At 40.7% G+C, this 20,601-nt stretch overlaps 1 protein-coding gene across 3 annotated transcripts in view; it reads left to right on the top strand.

The window, feature by feature from the left end:
- cntn5 (contactin 5) overlaps positions 1 to 20,601 on the top strand; it is a 237,278-nt gene that overhangs the window by 181,061 nt on the left and 35,616 nt on the right. For all 3 annotated transcript variants that reach the window (XM_070543557.1, XM_070543555.1, XM_070543556.1), the window contains 4 exons: positions 4,121 to 4,257; positions 4,362 to 4,491; positions 11,792 to 11,936; positions 20,309 to 20,436. In XM_070543557.1, the coding sequence (XP_070399658.1) occupies positions 4,121 to 4,257; positions 4,362 to 4,491; positions 11,792 to 11,936; positions 20,309 to 20,436 (540 nt within the window). The remainder of the gene's footprint in view (positions 1 to 4,120; positions 4,258 to 4,361; positions 4,492 to 11,791; positions 11,937 to 20,308; positions 20,437 to 20,601) is intronic.

The raw sequence follows: 20,601 nt of genomic DNA, 5'->3' as shown, positions 1-20,601 counted from the left end.
TAAACTCCCAACAACAATGTGCTTCTATTTTTTTCAGGCTAAATCTACCCAAGACATTGGCTGTCAGACTGATTTAGCTGCATGAATGTACTTGTCCAGGCTGATGTGAAACCTTCCCTGTAGCAAAGGTGAATTATTTTTAATAATCTTCAATGTAAACATTTTATTATCACCTTCTAGTTTTAATTTGTTTTACAGATTATTTTTACACGTGATTTTATGCTCTTTTAAACATTTATAAATGTGCTGCTTCTTTGTTTTTACATAGCCAGCCAGAATGGAGTTAACAGCCGCAGTGTGTCTGGTGACCCACGGGGACCATGATGAAAATTCATCTTCCAGAAGGTCCCAGAGCGTCCAGACCCCCTGAAAAGACCAAGGTGTGAGGTGTCTGCTGTTGATTCCAGCTTCCACCTCAGTGACAGTGCAAGCTCAGTGAACTGTTCAAGGTTAAAAAAAAAATTAAAACATTTCAGAATTTTTAAGATATTAACAATTAAATAAGTATGTGATTACATCATGACGGAGGCTACTGATTCTGGCCCTGTGACACTTGGTGGTGACGTGTGAGCTGATTCTCCTGGAAAATAACTTTTACATTAAATATTTTGTTTTTGCTATCAAAAGTAAATTAACTAATAACCTGCATTATTGCAAGACACTCAGCAAAATATGGACTCTACACCATGAGGCAGGCACACGTTAATAACTCTATAAGAGCACATAAGGTGAGCAACACCACATATTGTACACTGTCCTGAATTTGTTTTCTTTCTGCATCTCATTAGCCTGGCTGATCACCTGATAACTCCTGTCATCTGGTTATGACAGCATGAGGATGTCCTCACACACCTGTAACCTATCAGCTCATCCTGCTGAATAGAGAGAGAAGAGACCACACCACATCTCCTGTTCCTGGAAAGCCTTCAGCCATCCTTCGATGACTGAGAACCTCCATCAGCTCTGTCTCCTGTCTGCCTACAATTATTATAATAAATATTGTGTTTGACAAGTTTTTTTGTGCTGCCAAATATCTCATTTAGATTCGTTTTGATATTTTAATGGATATTTATAAATTACATTGAATATCACATTTTTGTTGCATGTTTAACTAGCTATTGTGATTAATTAAACTAGCACCTCACTGTTAAAAGCTCGTTCTAATTTCAAGCATGTTTAAGTATTTATGGACATGAACAAAAACAGGAAATATATAAATTGAGATTTATTTAATTAATATAACAAATAAGGGGGAAAGAGTCATTGAAAGGCACGTTCTTCTGAAAGTTCCTGATCCTGATGACACCAGCAGAGGAGACCAGCTGCAGACACCAGAGACCAGCTGCAGACACCAGAGGACCTAGAACCAAGAGAGCAGCTGTTATCAGGAAATAAATAAAGAAATCAGGGCAGTTTTAGTGGGCTGAACACATTACAGAATAATTTTCTCATGGGGTATTTTCATAACTTTATATGCAGCAGACTGTAACTTGAGCCCAGAGCTACCGGAGAGCTGCTATCCAGCATGTTTCAGTGGATTTTCCTGCTTTAACAGGTTAGATTAGCTGTTAAGCAGCTCAGCTATTTGTTGCTGATTAAAACCAGGTGTGCTGAAGCAGATAAACCTCTAAAACATGCTGAATACTAGCTTTTTAGGGCCGTGGAGACAAACCCTGCAGCTATTCCAATGCTATGGCTAACGGCTACTTACCTTTCAGAGGTGATTCTGTTGGGTCGGTTCTGGGAGTTTCAGGCAACTCACAAGCTCAAAACGACTCAGGTCCGCTTGTCTCCTCCAAATAGACTTGGTCCCTTTCTTCTCGAGTGTCTGTGTAAGGAGGGGGAGAAACGTCCTCCACTTCTAATAACTGCTCAGAGTGAAGGGAGCTAGCTTCGTCTAGTTAGCCATCGTCTTCGTCACTGCCGCGGCTCCGCCCTCTCGGTCCTCCAGGCAACGCCTACTAATGTTGCATTTTTTAAAATTGATACGTGGGTGGAGAAGGACTCCGAGGCTCAATTGACCCTCTCTTTAAAATGCAGTAGCCGCTGCTGTGCCACGGGGGCAGCACTTAGATGTTTTTAGACCTAGATTCTAGATTTAATCAAGTTTACACAAATATGTCAAAAATAATGCACAGAAACGGAAAGATTGCATTTGTAAAAACACAATTTTACAGTTAATAAGCACAAAAAGTGTTATTTTGGGATTTTGTTACTCTTTAAAGGTGTGCTTCTCTCTTTTAATTTATACATTTGCAGTGATCTATAGTAGAAATGAATGCCTTGTAAGTTGTATTCTGGGTATAAAAAGCCCCGGTGCATCTGATTCAGAATCTAGAAGATTGCCAGATCAGAAGAGAGCTTCAGTCGACAGGATTTAGAGTCTTACTTCCTGATATTTGGACATCTCACCTCTGATTGGCTTACAGAAATGCAACTCTACCACTGACTCTGTTTACTTAGCAACATTGATGTTTTATCTTCACTGGAGGAGTCCTGCTGTGTGGTGGAGTTGCTAATGCTAACGGTTAGCTTCTACTAGCCAATATGTTATCTGCTGTTTCCTGCACGCTAAATCAACAACAGCCTTTCCCATCATGAGTCAAGATGGGTGAGACCATGAGCGTTAAGTGACAGTGTGATGTAGATCTGTCAGGCTTTTCTAATCCTAGCAGCAGATAGGTGTAGGAGGCGCTTGTCATGTTCAGCCAGCATGAAAATCTCAGACTGACTGATTATAATCAGAAATTGTAATTAAAGAAATCCACCTAGTGATTCATGAGATATGCTAGCTAAAATCATGTAAACATGTGCATGCACACACACACACACACACACACACACACACACACACACACACACACAGCAAAAAATGGCTAAAACATCAGCGCCTACATTCGTTCTTTTGATAGTGGACAATTAAAAAACATTATCTGACCTCTACATTTGTTTCAGGCTCACTTGTAATTTTCTAAATTTGCTAGAAGTAAAATAAGAAAAAGATCATTTTGAAAAACAAATCACTTATTTTTTTTTATTTTTAATTTGCACAAGTTTTACAGAGCATACACTTCCACAACACAAAAAGAAGAAAGACATATAAACAATAATAAATGGATGGGTGTGGAGTGGTAGAAGCCAAAAGGCTTTTGAAAACACCACACCCCTTAAAAAATAAAATAAAACAATACATAATTTGTACTAATTTATCATTGCATTACTCTATAGGCTTACTTTTCACTAATTTTAACAAACGACAGAAGGAAAGAATGAAAACATATGTTGCCAACAACACTTCACTTCAAAGTGAAGTGACAACTACATGCAGGCCATATGCTATTTGTGATCTTTAGTGGTGTTTTATTGTCTGTAGTGAAAGTGAGCGGGACGCGTAACTGGTAAAACAGGAAAGTCAGCCGTATGGGCCAAACACAAGAACAACAAAAAATCCTAATGTTATGGGAGCTCCCAGTGTTGTTTGGATCATAGACCGGCTGTGCAGTGGAAGAATTATTTCATCTTCTATATGAGCTTGATACAAATAATTTTAGGAAATAAACAAGCTAAAGTACTTTAGGGGTTACTAAGTAGAGATTTCAGCATTTTTATTTTCTGTAGCAACGATCTCCCCATGGCCTTGAGTCTGCAAGTGACACAAACAAACATGAAAGTCTTCTGTTCTTGGAAGGGAGTGAATGCTTTCCTCTTTTTCTTTGACATATATGCAGCTCGTGGTCCCAGAAAAGCCTTTCTCTTATTCTCTTTCTGCAGCACAGATGCATGCTTTGTTTACAATTAAAATAGGCTGAGGGAGTTTTGTTCTGTCCGGAGGTTTGACTTTCTAACCGTGGGTTTTCTGAACCAGTAAAATACTGGTTGATTTGATTTAATAATATATAACAAAAAAGCAGAAAACCTTTATCAAGCGTGTGGTGTTTGGCGTTAACGCTTCAGCTGTCAGAGATATTTTCACAATAATGCTCTTTTTCATTAGATGAATCAACTAATCTTTGCAGCTATCGACATACAGTCTCACACAGTGTTGACAGTGCACTTGTGTGTGTTTCAAGGATAGATTTCTTATTCTTCTTATACCTTTTTTTCTTCTGCTATCTTGCAGCTCTCCCTCAGTGGGTCAGAATGATTAATGATACTCAGATGGATAGTGGAGAGAAGCTCCAGTGGGAGTGCAAGGCCATCGGAAGGCCTCGGCCCAACTATCGCTGGCTTCGTAATGGTTTGCCCTTGAATGCTAAGGTACCTTTAATACACTGGACCCTCTCCATCGTTGATTGCACAATTTATGCAGCATTATCATGTGAAGCGTGCTCACGTTCATGCTTTCTGTTTTCTTGTTTCAGGATCACGTTGAAATTGTGAATGGGGAACTGACCATTCACAAAGTGCAGCAGGCGGACTCAGGAATGTACCAGTGTGTCGCCGAAAATAAGTACGGAGCTGTCTACTCGAACGCTGAGCTGAAGATTTTAGGTAAATGATTGATGCCTTAAACTAATCCAAAAAGGTCACATTTATGATCCAGCTCTTATTTTTCAGCATTTTATTGTTTAATCTTCCACAAGCACATAAAATCAGGATTATAGGTCAAGGGATTGACATTCTAGAGGAGAACGCTGGACTGTGAGATATGCTGATTGCCAATCAATGGTCCCTGATTTAGCCCAGGCAGTGGACAGCATGAATAAAAGAAGGACTCTCATGGTCATTTTCTCTGAGCTGTCTGCACACATCATGTTGGAGTGAGTCTGGAACATTTTTTTTTGTCTGACAAGAATATAAACCAGTTAGTCATCGGTATAGATTTAAACTAATAGGACCAAAGACAAGGAACTGGATTTTAATGACTCCGTTAGGGTCCTATCTAGGTTTTGTTTGCTGTTGCATCAAATTCCAAGAACAAAGTGACTTCCACTTTATGACCTCCATCACTCAGGATCACGATTGCCCTGTAATAATTTCATATGAGCAATAATAGCTGCTTTTTAAAAGGTAAGGTTTTAATGATAAACCGTGTAGGTTCTAATACTTGTTCTTTTTTAAAAGTAGGAGTTTCACATGCTAAACGTGAAAATAGTCTTCAACCCCCATTTGTGAATGTGTGTGTGAATGGGTGAATGACTATGTTGTAAAGTACCTTGGGGGGTTCCAGGACTCTATATCAAATAAAGACCACTTCCTGCATTAGCTGTGAAACACCTGGGTCAAAAATACCCAGTTTCATTTTTGTCACAGGGAACTACTACACTGGCTTACGACCGTGGAAGGATGTTGATTAAAGCCTAATCTATGCTTCTCCATCAGCTCATGTGTGGAGTCACTCACACGCTCTTCAGACTTCTCCACAACTTAAGCTGGGCGTACACTGTGCGACTTTTTCACTCGTAGCACTCAGCTTTAGCTCAAACTGTACGACTTCCTCGCAGGGCAGATCTCACGAGTCATGTGCTCACACTGCACGACCCAGTTCTCGGATGCGACCTGACTGCTCACACTGTACGTCTGGTAGCAACACGTCGGACCTAAAAATATGCTAAAAATAGCCGTTTTTTCACAACACGTCAGACTTTTTTGTCTTGTTTTGCCTGTTGTCCTTCGGGAGTGCTGCAGGAGGACACACGGGGATTCATGGGGGTTGGTTGAGGAAAACGAAATAAAGAAAGTAAATCTGTGTTTTGTGATCAGTTTAATTTGACATGAACACGACAAACATGCTTTCTTGACAGTCTTTGTGAGTAAAAAAACGTGTAGAAACAAAAACGAACAGCGTGTGTTATTAGGGAAATAGCGGGCGAGCAGTGTTGATGCATGATTGTGCCGTGAGCGGTTCTGATACTTTTTGGGTCGCAGCTGCTCGCAGCACCGCTTCAACAGTGCGGTACCCTCACGAGGGACGAGCAAAATATTAAACACGCCAGAAGTTTGTGCGAGCTCACGATTGCTGATCTGTAGCTGGTCACTTGGTGTTAATCGCCTCTCGTAACCCCCTGTACACTACACGGCGCTCGGCGCAAAACTCGCCCCGATCTTGTGGATTCTCGCACGAGTGGAAAATCGGCTCAAAAAAGGGAAAAAAGTCACACAGTGTACGCCCGGCTTTAGGGAGTGTTGCAAAGCAATTCCCCGCCAGGTCAACTGAGGGCGCAGCACTTTTCTGCAGCGTCCTGCCACCATTGCAGTCATGTATCCGGTCCACGATAATGTATGTACTATTGACTTTTTACCACAGATAGATTTGTCCCTCATTCTCCTCCACCTCTTCGTGCAAACGACACCTCTAAATCCACGTTTCCCGTCATTTCTGTCCATGACTGCTTATCTGTGTACTCCTTCAGTCACGGGTGAATAAACATTTATATTTTCAGACTATTTTTTTTTAGGTGTTCTTCAGTCTGTTCCGTGTCTGTCGCTAAATATCTTTTTATCTTTTGAGGGGACAATGGCAGTGTTGTTGACGAATTTAAAGGAAGCAGCATCCTGTCTAATCACAAACTCATGGTCTCCGTCACTTTTGATGGATAGTTAAAAGTTGGACATGTCTCAGTCAGCCTCTGCGAGCCCTTACATCAGTGGCGGTTCTACATGGAAGTACTCCCCGGGCGAGGCCCCCTTTGAGCGCCCCCCCAACCGCCCCCACCACCACCACCACACCACCCCACCTGCACGAACACACACGTTTTCTATAAACAGGCATGTTTTATTAGAACGACTATTGAACATTCATTTTTCTAAGTTGCACATATTTACATTAATTACTATGAAGTTGTCAGAATGTAAAGCAATATACATTATACACTGTATCAAAATATATAGAATCAAATATACAAAAACAACTAAACTAACTAAATATTAAGAATATATGCACATAATATATAATAAATATTCTAAATAGCAAAAATATTTCACACATAACAAACTAAAGATAATCACTACAGCACTGCACTTAGAACAGAAAACACAAACTAAAATTAAAACCTAACCTTGATGCAAAGTCATCAATAATGTCATCATATGAAATCTGCTCCCCTACTGAGTGATTGATACTAATCAGAGCCAGGTTAGTGAGCCGCCCCTGAAACATAGGTGACCTCAGGTATGACTTGATCAAGTTTTGAAAAGCTCCTCTCAGCTTGAGCCACAGTGACTGGCAGAGCAGTCCAAAAGTTGGGGTAGATCTCCAATAGATCTCATGATCCATAATATTTTACAATTGCCTCTGAAATTGTAATTTAAACTGACATAAAAAACTGTAGACTAACAAAAATGCCAACTTTTACAGAGCAAATCATGTAAAAAATAATCAGTGCAGCCATCTGCAATAAATAAACAGGATAGTTAGTGGTGACTGGGGTGTTTTCTTCTGCTTGTAGAGTTGTTTTATTTATTATCATGTGAACTTGATCAACATGTGTTTGTTGTTGTTCAGGCAGGCCACAGGCTGCAGCGAGCATTTAACAAATCCTAGTTTGAATCAATAAAAAACGATTCAAGGAATTTATTCGAACCATTTGAATATTCGTTTCAATATTTCAGCCCTATTAGCTCTGTAAGCAACTAGTTGACCGGATTTAACCGTTAAAATCCCAGTTAACTGGTTCAAAAAATTGAAAACATTCATCATGAGAGCGAACATACCTTTATTTTTCTCCTCTTTTTTTCTTTTTTTATTCCTGAATCGGGCACCTGTTGGGTTTTAGCCTTTTTATGTTCATCTCTTCTGTTTGGCTCTTGACTCAATAAGTTTCCTTTAGTCAGGACTAAACAATTTGACCTTGATGGGGGGGTGACCACAAAATCATTTTGTTTTTCCTTTTTTTATTCGGCCATTTCACACAATTCAGAAACACCTGAAAGAATGATAGGCCTGTGTTTATGATATTATGAATGAAATGTGGAAGAACATCAAGATGTGATCGACTTTAGCCATGTTGATAGTTGATTCAGCCCCTACCAGCTCATTTCATTTGGACCCACCCAGAGGTGAATTCCCCCGCCGCACCCCTCCCCTTCCTCTTCTTCATATACACACGGTGCACGTGAACGTTCTCAGTCAGCAGGAGCGCCTGCAGCTGCAGGGGGCGCCAACTTGCTGTTTCCAATCCAGACACTGTCATATGACAGATAATAGAAAACCTCGGTGCGGCGCAGATTTCCTTTTTTTTTTTTTTTTTTTTTTACTCAGCGCTTGTGCGCCCCTTTTGTGTCATGAAAAAATGCCGCCCCGGGCAACTGCCCTGTCTGCCCGTGCCTAAAACCGCTACTGCCTTACATCAACACATAACGACGTGGGATAGAGAAGTATGAATTAGGCTTAAGCGTCCAAGAGAGAGCCGAATACGACTTAGCTATCAGAAGCTAACCATTAGCAGTAGCAACTCCACAACAGGGCAGAACACCCCCCATTTTAGGACATTTTAGGAGATACAATAGAACAAAAAGAAAATGGTGATCTTGAGTGTTGTGGCTTCAGGCTAAAATGTAGGAGTCAAACTGAATAGCTGTCCACTGTTCTGAGCTGATGCACTATTTTCTCCTTGTCATCTTCTGTACTGGGACACATCTGGTGAGACCCATTCCCCTTTCATTTTTCCCTCAGGGACAACTTGATTTACTGTCTTTATGGCTTGCCCTTTTCTGAAGGGGAATCTGTGGCATTTTCAAAATCATTCTGCAAATGGATAAAGTTATTTTTTTTTCTCCTACCACGGTTTTGAACCAGCTGAGTAAAACCACACTGTTTAGTTGGTTTAAACTCAAGGTGTTTGTCTGGATGATTTAAAAGTTCTAGACTTTAAAAAGTTGGATCTGAGCTGACGAGGAGGTACTTCTGCCTTGCTCGCAGTCACAGTCACATCAGTGATATTTGCAAGCTGTTGACGAATGTTTTCATAACTTTACCCTCCGGGTACATCTTCCCGATGACCTGCACTCTGTCGAGATGTCCAGAAGCAAGCACTATCAGGACAGATTACATGACTAATAACAGCCTGCAGATGAGCGATCACTAGAGGCTACACGGGAGCAGCGGTTGCCCTCATGTCTGCGATCTTGTCCCAGATCCAGCTCCGCTGGGGGAACGGCGGGTGGAGGAGTGCTCACTCTGCTGCCACCAGCTTTGATTATAGCAAATACACACAGCAACTGCTCTGTTTTCTGCTCCTTTCTGTGTCTTGAGGGACCTCCGCCACTCAGACAACTACTCAGGCTTAAAGACACAAGTGTTGCAGGGAGAGAGGTCAGCCTGTAGCTACAGATGAGATTGAATTGTCATTGTGTATAATGTCACCTATGAGGCATCATTCAAAATCTGAATAATCACTGTTGACAAAGCCCTGTAGCTGGTACATGGCTCATACACGCTTCTCCTTAAAATAAAAACGTAATTATTTCATGTGTAATAATTATCCACTCAAGCAGCCTGGTTAAATATAGGTTAATAACATAAAAAATGTCTTAAAGCGTTCAACGATGTTATCATTAGGACAACATTTAGCGGCTTAATTAGGCTGCTCCATGAACAACAACAAATAACAGAGAAACAATAGATTGGGACGTTTACAGTGTGTCTGAGTAAATGTGTAATCAGAAACGTTTCCAGTAGGAGTTTGTGTAAGCGGTTTTTGTTTCATCTCAAATTCTCTTCTATTGCTGAAAAGGCTTTAAAAAAAGTTTATGAATAATTATTATAATCAACACGACTGAAAATGTACAAATGGGTTTAAACTACAGATGCAATGATTTGAAACTTTAGGCAGATAATCATATTTCTGTAATGACCAATCACCAATATTTGCTGATGCCATATATAAGTAATTAATAAAGAATATGTGCATGTTATTTCAGACACACACCACACACATTTAGGCTTCTGAGACGATATCCGAGATCATGGTCTTGAGTTAGAAAAGGGTAGAATGCCTTCTCCAGGTCAGGGATGAGGTCCTGACTCGAGTGGAGGAGTAAGTATCTCTGGGTCTTGTTCATCAGTGAGGGTTAGGGTTAGATGAGCGTGAGGTTGACAGGTGGATTAGGGCTGTACCTACAGTACTGCGGGCTTTGTACCAGTCCGTCATGGTGACGAGAGAGCTAAGCCAGAAGGCAAAGCTTTCGATTTACCGTTCGATCTATGTTCCAACCCTCATCTGTGGGCACCAGTTAGTGACAGAAAGAATGAGATCACAGATACAAGCGGCCAAAATGTGTTTTCTCCACAGGGTGTCTAGGCTCTTCCTTAGAGATAAGGTGAGGAGCTTGAAGAAAACCCACCACTCCTCGACATTGAGCGGAGCAAGTTGAGGTAGCTCGAGAAACTGGTCAGGATGCCTCCTGGACACCTCCCTCATGAGATTTCTCAAGCACTTCCAACTGGGAGGAGACTTAAAGGAATACCCAGAACACGCTGGAGATGTCTCTCGGCTGGCCTGGAAGAGCTGGCCCAAGTAGCTGGGGAGAGGGACGTCTGGGCCTTTCTGCTTAGTCTGCTGATGAGCAGCTGAAAATGGATGGATGGATGGATGGATGGATGGATGGATGGATGGATGGAGATGATTACCATCACAGTCACATGACTAAACAGTTGCACATCATCACCCCCCTTATCCTCTGAAACAGATACACAAACGGAACCAAGAAGGAAAAATACCAGTTGTTAAATCTCTGCCCAGTTATACTTAGAGGCTTTTTAACATATTGGTATCAGTCTAACATCGGCCAACATCGACATTGATGCTTATATATAGTGTATCCCTACTTAAAACAGCATGAAGCATTTTCATTTTGGAGAGGGGTTGAGGGCACTGAAAAAAATTGTCCCATATTGTGTTGTCCATCCATCCATCCATCCATCCATTTTCATCCGCTTATCCGGAGTCGGGTTGCGGGGGTAGTAGCCTAAGTCGAGAGGCCCAGACTTCCCTCTCCCCAGCCACTTGGGCCAGCTCCTCTGGGGGAATCCCAAGGCGTTCCCTGGCCAGGTGAGAGACGTAGTCCCTCCACCGTGTCCTGGGCCTACCTTTAGGCCTCCTCCCGGTTGGACGTGCCCGAAAAACCTCACCAGGGAGGCGTCCAAGAGGCATCCTGACCAGATGCCCGAGCCACCTCAACTGGCTCCTCTCGATGTGGAAGCAGCGAATCTACTCCGATCCCCTCCCGGATGACTGAGCTTCTCACCCGATCTCTATATTGTGTTGTAAAAAGAGAAAACATTTTATTGCGTGATAATTAACTCTAAAGTGTTGCAAGTTGATACATTGTGCAATGAAAAAGACTTTGACAAGTTTATCTTTATTGTCTTTTTACTTTTTCAATAGAAGGTTTTTTTTTTACGTTCGGAACATCATGATTTATCCTTTATGCATATAATATCAGTGTGCAATACAGACTTTTTTCCTGTTAGGCTGTTTGCCATTTTCACAATATTAATTTCATTATTTTCTCTCCATTCTGCATTGCAGTGATTTCAGTAAATCTGACGTTTGCTCTGTATTTATTGCCTTAAATATCAGGCTGCTCACAAAGCTGCAGCTACATTTGGTGAACTGTTTTCACTCACCATTGTTTGGAATAAATTTACCAACCTCACATTGTTGCACAGAAACCCAACCAACGGTAAATCGTTTGTCAATATGATTGCACAGACTTCAACAGGCAGGTCGAAACGCTCACAAATCATTGCTGACTTACATGGATCCAAAATAGGGAAGAAAAATACAACTCTTTCATTTGTTGCATTAATATTTGATTCTAATATTAAACTTTTTATTTTCCTACCCAGCATCACCCCCTCTCTTTGTCACCAATCCGGTTCGGGTAATAGCCACACTTGGAAAAGACGTCTCCCTGGAATGCAAACCGAGGGCGTCGCCTAAACCTCGGATAACGTGGAGGAGAGCAGACAGAAAGTTACAGCCAAATAAAAGGTAAATATAAATCTGTGGAATCAGTTATCATTTCATGTGGGAATCATAAATCTTGTAGAATTAATCAAGGACACTCTGGGCAGGGGTGTGTCCAGGGGCTAGCCCCTTTGGAATCTGATTGGCCATCCCAGGTGCCACCCCACTTAGTTCCATTTAAATCTACTTTACATTGTCCACAAAAGGCTTGGAGTTGTAATCCCCAAAACAGCAGGTGGCAGCAATGCAACAGGAAGTAGCTTGCTAAAAAGCTTAAAGAGGAAGAAGAAGAAAAAGGGTCATGGCTCAACGTGAAACTCAAATTCACTAGAACGATAAAATGATGATAAATGATCCGCACTTGTATAGCGCCTCTCAGAGTAAGAACTCCAAAGCGCTTTACACTACAGTGTATCATTCATCCATTCACACACTCATTCACACACTGGTGGTGATGAGCTATGGTGTAGCCACAGCTGCCCTGGGGCGCAATGACAGAGGCGAGGCTGCCGAGCACAGGCACCACCGGTCCCTCCAACCACCACCAGCAGGCAAGGTGGGTTAAGTGTCTTGCCCAAGGACACAACAGCAGAATTCTCTGTCCGGAGCCGGGATTGAACCTACAACCGTCTGATTACTGCTACCCCTCAAAAAACTAACACACTGAAATACTTTTTTTAAAGAATGATTCTGTGTGGTGTGGGCCCCCTCTCATAAAAAAAAAACTAAAACAAACAAAAAAAGCTAATAAATAAGTAATAACATAACCACTGGTGCCACTCTTATACAAGTTCCCCACCTGGGCCACCCCATTTTGCAAAGCCTGCGCACACCACTGACTGTGGGAAGACAGATGATGGCTGACGCAAAGGCTAACAGATGATTCCAGATGTTACGGTGCTCAGACCTTTAGCGCTTAATAACCACAAGTGCTGGATTTATAGCATCATGCTGCATGATGTGTATCCCTGCAGTGTTTCTGTCGAACCAGGGATAATAAATACAGGTTAACAGTCTAATGAACTTTTACTTTTGCACAGTATATAAAATCAATGCTTAAGCCTGCGTGCTGGAATAACTTATGGAAAATTCAAATGAACACATAAAACTTATTTTATATTAGTTCCGTTAGCATGCAATGAGAGTATAAACAGGTTGGATGGTTTGACGAGTCATTTGTTGATGCTTTTATGCATGGGTCTTACGGTTGAAATAAATTTACAGTTTTTCTTAAATCATGTCAGAATTTTCTCCATCATGCAGCATAAAAGTGGGACAGAACCAGACCTAACTGTCCATTAAAATATGGTTATAATAATAAAAAGTTTGTCTGCCACTACATCTTTATTATTTCTTATAGCTTTATGGCTTGAATCCCTCTGTTATCATTCTCGCCCAGGCCTTTGAGGGACTGTGTCTTGTTGTAGCACATCTCAATTTTATTACCGTTTCTGAAATTAAGTGTCACTTCTAAAATAAAACATCATAGGTCCTGGCAAAGCTTTGGAGGCTCATACTTAACCTGCTTCCTCTTCTAGAATGCTGACAATTTAGACACTGCAATTGCATTTGGAATTCACATACAGTTTGATGCATTATCTTTTATGAGAATCATCTCTCCAGTGCACCTGGAGGGGGTTGAACAGGGCGAGGGCCCATCAATCAAACTGAGCGATGCAGCTGAAATTATTACTTACTGCTGAGGATCCTGAGGTTTGAGCAAGAGAATAGGGCATTTGTTTATTAGACGAGATTTAGCAGTCTGCTTAGCAGCCTCGTGGCAAGGGCAGCTAATCAGATCTTCAGAGTGTGTGGCTCCTTCAAACAGGCAGCTACAAATATCCATGCCTCCAACAGGTGGATGGAGGACTGTTTGGTCTAGTTTTGACTCAGAAAATCACCCTAAAAGGTGATTCATGGTTGTGACTGCCTTATAGGATCTCGTTCTTTTTTGATGTTGTCATTAAAAATTCCAGATTTTGGATTGTCTTCAGGGTTCTTGAAGAGGCTTTCAGGTGAATATTCAAGATTGCTCATAAGTGGAGTGTAGATGCAATAACACATGTTTACCAGCTCCTTTGCCGCTACTCCTCTTTGCATACCGGTGCTATGCCAGTATGAGCCATACAGAGTTTTCTCCACAGAAAGGCTAAACTTTCTGCTCGTCTGCATCGAAATCGTATTCTAGAATCTAGACCGTCATTTACTGAAGTCAAAAGATTTTACTTTGTAAGTCGGCCTAGCAACGCTCCATTGGAACCTGTATTGTGGCTGGCCAATCACAGCACGTTTATTTAGAAAAACAATGTATTGTTTTATGTTTTTTTTTTATGTTTTATATCTTTTTCCATGATGTAATGGCAGACTGGGTTTTGGGACATCTGTCCCAGGGAGTAGACCCTGGGGCAGTCCCTGCTAGAGAGTTTACATCTCTCTGCTGCCTTGGGAATGCGTTGAAGTCTCATGATAAGCTTGAGGAGGTACCAGGTGAGATTGAAGTCAATCTTGTTAATTCATAGGATACAACTGCTGTCAAGTGGTAGCATTGTGCTAGCTAAGCACAAATGTTTTTGCATCTTCTTCGACAGTGTATTACAGATTGACATCTGTACGGTTGGTATGTTATTTGTTGTCCAATAGCAGGCAGAGCCAGTTTCAAAGACAACCGGAGATTCAATGTCTATTTTAGTGTTGTCAGGGGGACTTCCTTCTGATGTATAAAGCATGATATCAGTACAGGACAGCATCTTGAGAATGCAGGAAAAACTGTATGTAGTGAGTACTCGGAGAGCAGCAGCACGGTTGCCCACACTGAAGGAGATTTCTCAACTCAGCCATGATCTGGCCACATTCTCCAAGGTCCCGTAGGCCATGAGGAGCATAGCACGGTCATCGTTCATAGTGAAGAGGTCCCAGGATATTCGTTGGATTTGAAAGTGTACTTTTTAAGATCTTTCAGCACACATTGCAGAGAGCTTCATTCTTTTTGTGACCTTCTGTGATGCTCTTTTAGTGCTGAATTTAGATTAAGTGTTTCTTTAAAAGAGCCTGAAAACACCAACAACACATATTGACAAAACAATCAGTTCATTTCTCGCCACAGAGCTCTCCATCTTTCCCGTTTAAGTGGCTAAATCACAGATTTGCTGTTCATTTTCTCCATAATCTCAGTCAAGACATAAAAACTTGGGATGCCATATAAAGTGCTAAAGCGCTTTTATTATCTGAAAGTAAAATCCTGTTAGGATTTGACACCGCTTAATAGGCTGTCCTTCGCAACTTCTGGGAACCTTAGTGAGGTAATGAACTGGTTGACACCATGTTTAGGAGAGTTGGCGTTTAAATGGAGATCAACCTTGTGAAAGGGTGATAGTAATCTGAAATGACTGAAACAAAGAAGAAGAGTCGTGCATTTTAAGGTCTTGGTCAGGGTGACTTCTGCAAGGATTTTCTGCCATTATCTATAGTAAAGAGTCTATGGATGGAGAGACGTATTCTTGAAGGAACAAGAAGGGGAATCGAAGCTGCCTCACGTTTATCTGGCATTGACAGCTGTGCTGACTTAATGAAGGTTTGTAATTACCATGGATTTCCAGTAATGTTCAGGGCTTTTGTCTCTTAAATAGAAGGTATTAATCCCATTAGTTTGTGAGTATGTGGCAGACTCATTTAAAAGAAACATCTTCATATGAAACGGCAACTGAACTTTTTTTTATTTCATAAAATTGTCCCTTTTTTATGGAATTACTTAAAGATTACTGATTTTGCATACAAGTGATTATTACTATGCAGTCTGTTTGATTTCACCTGAAAAGTCTGTCACGAAGTAAAGGTTTTCTGTGATATTTGACTGTTTCCTCCAGTTCTCCTAAGGTTGAATTGATTTGCATATTCTGTATACCCAGCAGTCCCTATCTTGTCCTTTCTGCCTCAGCGTCCTTGTCGGATGTGAATTTCCTCCCTAATTTAAAAAATGTCTCCTGGCTGTGGATGGCTGCCGAACTGTCTACGTGTAGGTAGATTTTGTCACACCCTCACAAGTCTCTCGTTGCCATTTTCAATCACCTTGCCGGTGATAAAGGAGCTCAATACTCGATGCATAAATGCCAAACAATAATGTAACAATAATAACAATGAATTAAATCAAAAAAGTCTCACACCCCTTATTATTTGCACTGTTTGATGTTGAATGAAATTGATTTCTTGATTAAACTGAATCTGTGCAGCCGCCTCAGTTGCCGTTAAACCGAAATGGTTGTGGTTTGATTTCAATCTGACGCTATAGCTCAGCACACTGTGGCCCTAGGTTTCCCTTTCCCCCTTCTTAGAGCGCAGTGTTCAATCGTGACGAAAGAAAGGTCAAAATTACATATTCTGAGCTCTGTGAACCTGTTAAATGTAAATGTTAAATGTGTCTATGCGTCACTTTTAAAAATAAATGCATATGATGAAATTTAAGCAAAGATTTGGGAAAATCTTTAGAGTTCTTGCATGCTAGTGGTGTTCAAAGGGACTGGCGGTACCTCTGTCGATGTGCCCCAGGGCAGGTGTGGCTTCACCAGTGTGTGAATGTGTGTGTTCCTGGATGAAATATTCACTGTAGTGTAAAGTGCTTTGGAATCCTCTGACTCTGAAATGTGCTATACAAGAGCATGCATCATTAGTACCGACTGTAATAGCCCTATGGAAGTAAAAAAAAAAAGACTCAAAAATAAATCAATGTGACTGGTTGGAATGCCTTGGGATTCCCCCAGAGGAGCTGTCCCAAGTGGCTGGGGAGATGAAAGTCTGGGCCTGTCTGCTTAGATTGCTGCCTACGTCATGCAACTTCGAATAAGTAGACCTAAATGGATGGATAAATGAAATGAAGATGATCTGGCTTCATTTTAGGATTAATCTTCAGAAATCACACCCAGATTCTCATGACACTTTCATGGAATCAAAGGACTAAGAGTACCGAATGAACTTAGGAGTTTAGACTGTTCTAAAAACTTTAATCCTACATTCATCCATGTTCATATTTAACTTTGACATTGCAATAGATTACTAACTCAAAAGGCTGACAGAACATTAGCATAGAAACAGACAATATTAGTAGAGGTGTGGACTCGAGTCACATGACTTGAACTCAAGTCATACTTGAGTCATTATTTTAATGACTTCTGACTTGACTTGATAAAACTTATTAAGACTTGTGAATTGGCTGAATTGAATGCCAGTGACTTGTGACTTGAATTGACTTGCATTTGTTGACTTGAAGATGATTTGAGCATATTCTTTGTTCTGGGTTTGATTTACTGCTAAATGTAGCAACACTTTGTTTACAATCAGTTTCAGTTGCACTTTCTGCTTGTTTGAGCAAATAAATGAAGCTTTAAGAAGCTTTAATTCTGGAATTTATTTACATTATCATTGTTATTAAATTGAAGTTGGACAGATGACTTGATTATGACATGAAAATTCAAAGTTAAGAACTTGGACTTGACTTGGACCTCCACATCATTGACTTTGGACTCGACTTGGATTTGGTTGTCTTTGACTTGGACTTGACTCGAGACTTGACTGGAAAGACTTGTGACTTACTTGTGATTTGCAAAGCAGGGACTTGGTCACATCTCTGCATATTAGTTACCTGTACATGGACTCCAAAGGTAAAGGAAGTGAATAGGACCCAAAATAGACCCTTGGGGAACGCCCACATGAGAGAGTGGCTGCAGATGAAACAGCAATATGAATTAAATCATGCTATACATTCATTGTGATGAGCCAAAGCTAATGAAACCAAGGCTGACTGAATCCAAGTGTGTTGATGCTTGATGAACAATTAAAATCTGATTCTCTTGTTCAGAAACGAAGTTGTTTTGAGTATGTTATTTTAACTCAGTTCTTCATCTATACCCAGTTGCTCACACTTCTGCAGGTTTGTTGGTTAAACTTTGATTGGTACCATCATGTGTCAAGCACTCAATTCCCCAGCTGGTACAACTCAGAGCTAAATATTAGTGTTGGTTGTGTCCTTCAGCTGGATAAGGGACTACTTAAGAATGCAGGAGTGGTGTTTGCGAGTTTGTTTTTCTTCTCTGTTACACTTGCGTTCCTTGGAGAACTGCCTGGTGATACGCACATCAGACTTTGACAGATTTTCTTTTCCTTTAAATTCATTGAATGCGGCAACATTTAGGCTTCGTCAGGTAGATTTATGAGTGCCGTGCAAGATGAAAGCTCTGTTTATTTAGATTTATGCAAATTCTGATGCAGAGGAACAAAGAATCCTAACAACTATTTTATTTCCCATTGTGTACTGTTCTCCTCAAATGTTGTACTGGAAATTTCCTTTGATGAATTTTAAATTATACTGTAATTATTCAAATCGCAGCCTATTGTGATCTTTGAAAGGCTTAAGATCAGATACGGTGGAGCTTTGGACTTTGTACACAGAAACACAAGGAGTGCTTGTTGCTGTGTTCTGCAAACCTCTGTGACACTTTTCTTTAGCCGCTGCTCCTTACTGTTTCTTTGAAAGCATCCGTTTACTTTTGTCCACACTGAAGCTATTTAATGGTATCATCAAATCCATTACAGACTCTCTAAAATGTGAGTGCATTGCACACAATGCATATGTAGGACATCAGAAGCCTTTTACATGTCAGCCAAATGATTATTTTCCACTTAAAACTATGTTAGATTGTATAATTTATTCCAATTCTGCACTGGTCACGTCTTATTTTTATTTATTTATTTACTAAAGCAGCCCCTTGTTCAGCATTCTGTTGAACAAAATCAATTTTTAACCCTCCATTGAATTCTTTTTGTTTGTCACTCTCAGCCGTTTTCGGTAAAAACACACGAGGAACGGTTCGTTCAGCGTAAAACTGTTGCACGCAGAAAAAGGGTTACGCATTTGTGAAGCAATGCAGAAACTGAAAATTTCCATTTGATCCATGTTAAGTCATGTGCATTGAAGGGGAAAATTGCACAAGAAGACATGTTTGGAAAAAAAATTAAATAAAACTCATTTTTTGTGGGTTTTTATTTATTTATTTATTTATTTATTTATTTATGTGTGTGTGTGTGTGTGTGTGTGTGTGTGTGTGTGTGTGTGTGTGTGTGTGTGTGTGTGTGTGTGAGGAAAACAGGAAAATGTCCCCCTTCCACAGCGTGCTTGTTGGACATCCTGTTGCTTTTTTGGCCATTTTTTTTATTTGTTTTTTTTTAATGAAAACATCTGGTGTTTTCCTTTTGGATGCCTCAAGGGGGAAAAAACCTTATTTTGTAGGCACAGCCGGCCCTTCCAGTAATTATCTGTGATGTCTTCACAAGCAACATCCAGGACGTCTGATGGAAGTGTCTGTTCTTGTGGCTGATGGTTGTTTACTTTCCCACCTCCATACTGAAAATAACAGTTCCACAAGATTCAGGGAATGGTAGAAAACACTCCACTGATATCATTTCGCACACAGCAAATCATTTCTTAACAATGTTGGCCTGCTGGAAGCTGACATGATCCCTGTGCACAATGGTTTGGTAAATTGGATGTCTGCAAAGTGTATTTAGGAGGGCTGGGATAAGTTAGGTGTTATAAGACCCAATTTGTGCTCAAACTATCATCCAAAATGGCAGCTCACACAGCAATATTGTCCCCCACTTTGGCCTGGTGTGCCAGTTGTCTTCTGTCATATTCTGCATTTAAACTGATAAAAAAAAATAAAAAGGCATGAAATTAAATTTTTTTTCTTTCACCTGGCAGGTAAAAGACAGCTCAACAGACAGCAGAAACACTGTTTGCAGACATGTATAGATCAGACTTGGATTTCTGAGTCATTTGGCAACTTTATGGATTATTTTGCATGTGAAACTTAACCCTCTCAGGCTCAAAATATGTTTTGATGAAAGGACGAACAACTAAGTCCTTCAGGGGTACTTCTGAGTTAAAAAATGCTCATGAAATACGTATGTGGAGTAACTGGGTAGGTAGGTTTAAACTGTTGCAAATCTGCAATGCCTGCCTCCAGAGGGTTAAAATGATGAAAGAACTCACAGCGAGAAACACTTTAAGTGAAAATCGGCAGTTTAATTAAAAAAAACTAAGTGATTTTGTTCACATTTGAATTGCAAATTCTATTTAACGCACACCTTCCCTAATTCCGTCAATTAAGTTGAATGAACAAGAAATCTTTGTGCCAAACAAGAAAGATTCATTCATTTTAGGAGTGATTTAACAATTTACATCTGAACACGTTTGCAAAAATGATGATTGAAAGAAAGCATCAAGGTAGGAACTAAAAATTGCTCTCCACGAGCAAACACATGACCTAATGCCTAAACTTGTATGTGCAGCTGCTGGTATGTGAACTTCATTCTCATACTAGCATTGATTTTTGTGTCCTTTCTTACAGGATTACGCTGTTACGGAACAACACTTTGAAAATTGTTAACTCCAGCCGAGCGGATGAAGGGAACTATGTGTGCCGGGCGGAGAATCAGTTGGGCTCAGCAGAGATGACTGCCATACTGTGGGTAAAAGGTAAGTGATGCCCTGGAGGCCTTTATTTTCTGCCAAATTAGCACAAGTCAGCCTCCAGTAAACAGTCCCCAATGTCATTTTACCCCCCCCCCCCCCCCCCCCCCCCCACCATTCATTGGGTGCCAGGAAATTTATTATGCCTGATCAGCCGTGAAGAAGGCATTT

The sequence above is a fragment of the Nothobranchius furzeri genome, chromosome 13 (assembly GCF_043380555.1).
Source record: "Nothobranchius furzeri strain GRZ-AD chromosome 13, NfurGRZ-RIMD1, whole genome shotgun sequence".
Classification (NCBI taxonomy): Eukaryota; Metazoa; Chordata; class Actinopteri; order Cyprinodontiformes; family Nothobranchiidae; genus Nothobranchius; species Nothobranchius furzeri.
Note: the sequence above shows the minus strand (reverse complement) of the source record. Positions and strands in the feature narration are given on the sequence as shown.